Below are 8039 nucleotides of genomic sequence, written 5' to 3' on the forward strand. Positions count from 1 at the left end.
GGTGACGGCAACCAGATGCGGTTCACAAGCGTACACTGTGACCTGTAAATTTTGGCTTGTAATTTAAGCTTTTCATCGACCTTCTCAACAATAAAATGATGAATATATCCCTCCAATGCGTAGTTTAGGCCCTTTTGGTTACTTCTCAATTACATCTGATCGTTATGTCCCCAAAAATCATCAATTGCCTCCTGTGAAATGCCGTGTACTGTGACACCTGCCATAGCGCCAGTCACTGAATGTTGATAGTTTGTCCGAGTGAGTGGAGGGGGGCGTGGCTTAGCCATAGGTCATAGACGTCTAGTCGCACGCATCCCTAGTCTTTACACCTTACATCACTTGTTTTAAATACAGATTAAAAAATGAGAACGCACCACACTTTACACTCTCTACATGTACAGCACGTCTCCTCCTACAGAAACATTAAACTACACCTCATCATGTGGACAAAGGAGACGGTTTAGCAAACGGTCAATTTAACCTGATCTTAAACATCTTAAAAGCACAGTAATGCTCATTAATTTTTCATCTCCTTTAAGTGATGTAGCTTTAATAAATTAAATGTTTTGTGTTAAAATAATAAATTAAAGGTCTCTGGCAGGTTGCAGCCAATCACATGTTCAGTCCAGTAGCCCGCAGTCACTCTCCTGTTTTACCTTATATGGTTAAAACGGCTCACCTTCTGTCTCTCCTCATGTTACTGTTCCTCTTTATATCTATCTGACGGCACAGCTCACCGTCTTCTCTCCTTTTCCCTCACACTAACTCGTCAGCCTCAATAACACAGCTTTTTCTGTCTCACTCTTTCATCCTGATTACATGTTCACACGCCAGGTTGTGTGTGTGTGTGTGTGTGTGTGTGTGTGTGTGTGTGTGTGTGTGTGTGTGTGTGCGTGTGTGTGTGTGTGTGACCTTGTCTCTCCAGGTGCTGACTTTCACTTTGCTATTCAAACCAGCTGGACAGACTCTCTGGGTTTATATTCAAACACCTGACTGATGAACCATAAAAACACACAACACCTTCTGTGTGAGCAACAAGGCGCCGACATGGACTGTGGTTACAGGTTCAACTCCTGCTGAGGACCAGGCCAGGACAGACCGGAATCTAAAAGCATTTTATGACACATATATTATATTTATTTGTCAGGGATTAAATGCAGCAATAATCTCACACAAGGAGAAGAGGTGTATTGTTCAGATTTAGCAACACACGACTGTCCGTCTGCAGGTAGACACTAATTAAAAACGAATGCAATTAATTCATAATACATCAGTAATACTAAATTCATAGAGTCATACAAATGCGTGTGTGTTGGTGTGTAAACCTGAGCTGCTATTGACACGTCAGGACAACATTTATAGCTGATGTACTTTATTTTAATCCGTTAGATGACAGGAACTTTCATTTAAAGCCAATTATCAGGCAAAAAATGCCAAATATGTGTATCGCTGTATTTTTCTTTCTTTTTTTTTTAACTGTGCCATATCTATACTTCCATCGGTCAATAATGTAAAATCAAGTCATTCAGCCTGTCTCGGAATCATATTCTGCTTTTTTTGATGCTTCCTTATTATATTGCGTTATGTTTTTATACTGTTTGCTTATATAAATGCTCTTTGTTTATATATTGCTTTGTATTTTATTCTTCTATCTTCCTGTTTGCGCTCTCCCTTTGCTGCTGTAATGTTGAAAATTTCCCGTATCATATCGTACTGTACCATATTGCATCGTACCGTATCATACTGCATCGTATCGTATCATATCGTACCATACAGTATCATATTGCTTCACATCATATCGTATCGTACCATATCATATTGAATCGCATTGTATCGTATCGTATTGCATCATATCGTATAATATCGTACCGTACCATACCATATCTCATCGCATCGCATCATATCGTATCGTACCATATCATATTGCATCGTATCACATTGTACCGTACCGCATTGCATTGTATCGTACCATATCATATTGCATTGTATCATATCACATTGTACCGTACCGTACCGCATCACATTGCATCATATCGCATCGTACCATATCGCATCGCATCATATCGTATCATATTGCATCGTATTAGGGTTGGGTCGGTTTTCGGTAATACCAGTTCGGTTCGGTACTCCGTCTTGGACTGGATTTTTTTTTTTTTTGAGACTGCCCGGGGTGCAAGTGCGCATGCACCGAGGCCTCTACTGTAGCCTGGAGTTTGTTTAACGGTGACGGGGAGTCGATAATGGCGGACAATTAGGTCTCGAAGAAATCTAAGAATGCGCCAATATGGCAGCACTTTGGCTTTGAGCCAGACGAAGGAGGCAACCCTTGTTTGCACTGATTGAGTAAGCTAAACCTGCAAATTTATTTGTAAGGAATAAAAGAAACAACGTGTTACTGTCACTCTGTTGTCCTATGGTCGTTTTTTATTTTAAATGAGTCAATTGCGCCCCTAAGTGGCAAAAATCTGGTATTACCGGCTTGATGTGGTTTTTCACAAAAAACGGACTTTTTTTTTTTCTCATACCGACCCAACCCTACATCGTATCATATCGTACCGCAACGTACCGTACCGTACCGTATCTTTAGGGAGCTCTGTAGGCTATGGTGCTATATATACAGTGCCAAAATAACAATCATGCAGTCATCTGTAGTTTTCAAATACTGTGAACGCTCAAAACCTATAAACGTGTTAATCATTCAATCTTAACCCCTAAAATGTGAAGTCCAACATTGAGATTTTTTTCTGTCAAGTCAAAACAAAACAGACACCTAGAAGTTGGACCTCCTCTTCAAAAGTTCAAAGTTCCTCCAAAGATCAGCTGGTTAAATCTCTGTGGTTTAAAGCAGAAAACAAACACTGTGACCCATGCAGCAGAGAAGTCGTCAGTGACGAGTTTCCCACTCTCCACGTCATGGTCTGCTGTTTGCAGTTCATTAATTCCACAAAGTGCTTAAAGAGTGATGCATCTGTCTTTCAGTGCGTCTCTGGCTGAACAGTTTCCTGACTCGACCGCTCATTAGTGTACATTACCACCAATCACACATCAATATTGATGGTAAGTGATGTTACTCAGCCGCTGGTCTGTTTCTGTCTAAATGACTTCAGACAGATCCAGCTTCCTGTTAAAAAAAGTGTAATCCAATGAGATGGTAGTCAGGGAGAGAAAGACAGTCAGACTGGATGGCAGATGTAAGATTTTTTAAAGATGTGTTGTGGGTATAAATCTCTAAAAGCTCGACCTACAGGGTGATAAAAGGTAAAGTAACAATAAACTATGCACCTGATGTTCTCTATATTGATTATCTTGTTATTTTTCAGCTGTTGATGCACAGAAATAAATAATTAATGTGTGTTTTCCTGACAAAGACAGACCGAGAGCAAAGAGGAAGGAGACACTGAGGAAGTTTAAGGAGGGCAGATCAATTGATTGACCGACGGAGAGAGTGACAGGTTGTCTGGACAATTAGGATTTAGTGGTGACATTTGACTGTTGAGTCCATTCATTCCTATGAGAGACAGTTTTGGCCGAGGTCTGGTCGGCAGCAAAGACAGAGAACATGAGGAAACTGCAGTTTCCTCTTGTCATAAAAACAGAAAGTGAAAGCTGAATTCACAATGACCTTTTTTCTTTTTTTCTTTTTTTTTTGTCCACCATAAACATTCATACTTCGAAAAAACGTGATGAAACAGGAGCATTAGCTTTACCCGGGTGTCTTCAGGATGCTTTTTAAGACATCGTTAAGATAATTTTTAACCAAATTTAAGACTTTTCTTATTCAAGCACTGCAAGTAAGTACAAAGATACACGTGATCTGGCACAGAGGTAGGTTTTATTTAGGAATATAGTGAGTTAGCTTAATCTATTGTTAATCTCTAAAAAGATTCTGCTGATGTCCGCAGAATCTGTCCGCAATGGGACGAAAGTTTGGTACCAGAAGTGTTGACTACAGATGCACTGATGTGAAAGTCTTGGCCGATACCAATACCGATGTTTAAGATAACAATTTGGCTGATAGCTCATACCTGTGTTTTTTTGTTGCTGTTGTTTATTTCATTTTTTTTATTTAATTCCCCTTTTGTGCCACAGAAACAAAGAAATCTTCACTTAAATTCCGCCTCCATTACACTGCCTTTGAACAAGCACAAATTAAATCACACGCACTGATGAAACAACCTTTAAAACGACCTTCGTTCACATAAAAAATGTCGTTTTTAAAAACATCTTCAAACGTATTTTTACGATATATTAGAGGTGGGAATCACCAGAGGCTCCATGATACCATATTATCGCGTCACAAAACAATATTACTGCAATATGCTGAATACTGCGATAAAATATACTGCGATTTATTACCTTTTTTCAACTGTAAATTGTGTCCCCAAAATTATAATTAGTATTTGTAATATTGGTAATTTAAATGATGATAAAAAAAATCAATACTTGGCACAGTGTGATGATACGATATTGCCACACAAAAATAATATATGTAATAATATATATTATTATTACTCAGATGTTTGTTTTATTTGTTTTTAGAGATTAGCCAACAGGACAGGAGCACAGAAGAAGTAGTCTTGGCTCCTTTTGGATCTGCTGGCTACACTAGCTCAGCCCTAAATATCGGCCCTTGCCCCCAGAGGCTTTATCGTTGTCCGAAGCTCGCCGATGGGTTCCAGGATTTATCTACGTTTTGCCAACAGGTGAGTGCAAACTCAAAGTAAGAGGACAGTTGCGAGGCAGAGTACAGAGAAGGTTGTGAGTCCTACCTTCCACCAGCTCGTCCATACTGGTGATCTTCTTGCTGCCATCTATGGTGTAGATCGTGCGCACCCCTTGCGGCAGATGCAGGTTATCCGCCAACGAGCGCGTCAGCTCCATCAGCAGCGCGTCATAGGAGCGGAACCGGTCGCTGGAAACAGCGTACACCAGACCCTTGAAGTACCGGTCTCCATTACGGTAGAACCGGACCTTTTTGGCCCGCTTCTCCGAGGTCAGCGCCTGCAGGGTTCGGGTCCGGTAGTAGCTGCAGTTGGCGCTGTGGGCAGGGCTTGGGACCAGGCTGCTGCCCCGGGAGCTGGGGCCAGACCCCCCGCCGCCAGCACTGGCGGTGGAATCATCTCTCTTAGTGCGCGTGGAGCGTCCCCGGCGAACCTTCTCGCGTTCATCGAAGTGCTCCAGCTCCAGGGTCTTACTCAAAGACATGGTGAATACTGGTCCGGTGGCGTTCAACAGAGACCCTGCTACGAAAGATTCATCTTCCGAGTACGATAACAGCGACTCTTGTCGTGGTTACCTGGTTTTTAGCTCGGATACCTTGAGTCCAGTTGCTGTGTAGTCCTGATCAGATGTGTGCTAAGCTTGGTGACTCACTTGTAGACCCAGTAGCTAATAACTGTTCTTTTACCACAATAGTTTTATGATCCCATTCAGAGCGATGTAGAACCAGTAGACACAGTAATCTGGCTGTCGCGGTTTCAGATTCTCAAAGACCAGCTGTAATCCCTGTGATGTTCAACATGCAGGCTTCTAACATGCTTTGTAGCCCTGCTGACCCCCAAAAGATGGTATTTTTAGGTGTCTGGTCCTGGCTGCAGGGTTTCTGTAATCCAGGAGGAACACCAGTAAAAAGGCAGCAGGTGTAGTCCCCGTATCCGTCTGCAGATCAGGTAACCCTGTTTTAAATCCAGTGGTATCCTACTGTGTTAATACTACAGACAGTCCTTTCTCCACCAAAAGAATCCTAAAATTCAGCTATTTCATTGATGCTTTAATCCGGAGAGACCAGGTGGGGTTTCTAACTAAAGGCCGCTTTGACACCGCTCATGTTAGTGGGGCCGAAATTCAGACGTCTACTCTCTACTTTGCTGATTTGTCCTCGCAGTGACCTTCCTGCAGTGTCAACGACCCAGTAGTAACCCCGTGATCTGGCTCTAAACCCAGCACATTGTAGCGCAGACCTGGTTCAAGCCCGCTGAGCCCCAGCAGTCCCGCTTTACACCTGGCACGATGCTTTGCAGTCCTGGTAATCCTGGTAATCTGGTCGGTTTGGGGGTTTCTGTCTCAGTCACACTCCCAGCATCCTCCAACATCCCTCCATCACTGATGAAAGAAGAGGAGACAATCACATGGTTCACTGACAGGACAGATCTGACAGATACGCAGCCGGCACATTCAGCCTTCACATATTTCTCCTGGTGCAGGAAGAGGTTCAGGAAAGATTTCAGAATACTGAACACAGGCTTGATTTAAATAAGGTGTAATAATGAGCACAGTTCCTCACAGACTTCCTCCGGACATCATCTCTGCGTCCCACAGCTTCTGCATGTACATTATTAATGTATCCAGGCAAATCAACCATGCATAAGAGGTTTTAAGCGAAATAAAACCACCTTGCTTTAGTGGAATTAAATTCCCTGCAAGGCCAGAGTGAGAAAACCCCAGTGATTTGCAGTCAGATTGAATTTACCTGCAGCCAGGAGCAAAAGCCGAGCTTCAGCATCAAATGATGATGAAACCTGTGAGCTGTTTGTCTCTGTCTTTATCTGATAAACGAATTGACTTTATCCATCTATCCGCCCAAACACTGCTAAGCTGTGTTGACAGCGCCATTCACACACACACACACACACACACACATACACACACACACTGAGAGGGAGGCACCTACCAATAATGCCGTGAAACCGGTTTGTTGCTATGGAGGCTTTCTCCTCTTCCCCCCGGGCCAACCGGCGCCGTGTTCGGGTCTGCTCCGGTGGATCCAGGCGGACTGAACCGCTACGACCGAGCCGACCCGGTCCAAGCCGGTCCGCTAACCTGGGATTCAGGGATGCAGCGGCGGCAGGCTACACCGGCGGTGGACCGGGATGCACCGAGACAGGCGGCGGACAGCAGCATGGCCGCTGCAGCAGAGGGAGGAGAGACCGGCTAAACACCCCCTCCCTTCCCCTCCTCTCTCCGCTCGTCCGCGGCTGTACGTGACGACAGAGTCCCTCCCCCCTCCCTGTCTCTGTGTCTTTTGTCTGAAATTCAAATACAGTTAGTTTTATTGTCCAACCTGCTGCAGCTAATAATGAAACACCCATACAGCCACATAAAACATATGTCAGAAACACATTTACATTTAACATATATATATATATATTTTACTAAATTAATGGAAAATAGACTTAATATTATTGAAATGTAGCAAGAGAGTAAATTCAATATAAACGGCTTGAGTCAGAATTAATTAATTCATTATATCTCATTTACTTAGCACAAAAACACAAGTGTACAAATGATGTGTGGTTTTTAAGGGCCAGACTATTTCCTGGCAGGACACAAGCTAATGTTAGCTGATCCTAGTCCTAACCAAATACCATAGTTTGTAAAATGTAAAAGAGGAAATGGTTGAATTTTGTTTGGTTTGTTTTTAAATTGCAAATAAATTGCAAAGTATCCATGAATGCTTTTGTCGTTGCCATTGTGAACACCACTGGTACTCATGACATCACCACCATCAGTGATTGTAACAACAATTGCAACATCAGTATTAATTCTAATAATAAAATGTATATTTACTAACAAAGTTACAAAACAGACTAGAGCCAACACTAATAAATAAATGATGATAAATTACTATAATGGTTGACGTCATAAATAATTCTCCTCCATTAGTGAGCTAAATATTTGATGAGGCGGTGGTGGGCGTGGCTAAATGTTTGGTAAGGGCGTGGCTGTTAATATTTCTACTTACATAGCTATTGTCAGTTTAACTTTTAGCTGTGCCTGGCGTTAGTATTTATGTAGTATATTACATGAGCATGTGAACGTGCTGTATTGTTGTAAGAGAAACCCGAATATGCTCGGTGGAGTACTTGCCGGGATTCTGTTACAAAGCTCTAAATGGTCAAGCTCCGTCATATCTTAGAGAGCTCATAGTGCCATATTATCCCACCAGAACACTGCGCTCTGAGAACGCAGGGTTACTCGTGGTCCCTAAAGTCTCCAAAAGTAGATCAGGAGCCAGAGCCTTCAGCTATCAGGCTCCTCTC

At 42.6% G+C, this 8039-nt stretch overlaps 1 protein-coding gene across 1 annotated transcript in view; it reads right to left on the bottom strand.

Annotated features, from left to right (window-relative positions):
* Positions 1-6935, bottom strand: part of LOC126404296 (serine/threonine-protein kinase DCLK2-like) — a 24293-nt gene extending 17358 nt beyond the window's left edge. The window contains exons 1-2 of the mRNA XM_050067443.1: positions 6671-6935; positions 4770-6102 (exon numbers count right to left, since the gene is read on the bottom strand). Of these exons, the coding sequence (XP_049923400.1) occupies positions 4770-5205 (436 nt within the window). The 5' untranslated portion in view covers positions 5206-6102; positions 6671-6935. The remainder of the gene's footprint in view (positions 1-4769; positions 6103-6670) is intronic.
* Between the last annotated feature and the right edge of the window lie 1104 nt (positions 6936-8039).

The sequence above is a fragment of the Epinephelus moara genome, chromosome 17 (assembly GCF_006386435.1).
Source record: "Epinephelus moara isolate mb chromosome 17, YSFRI_EMoa_1.0, whole genome shotgun sequence".
Taxonomy (NCBI): Eukaryota; Metazoa; Chordata; class Actinopteri; order Perciformes; family Serranidae; genus Epinephelus; species Epinephelus moara.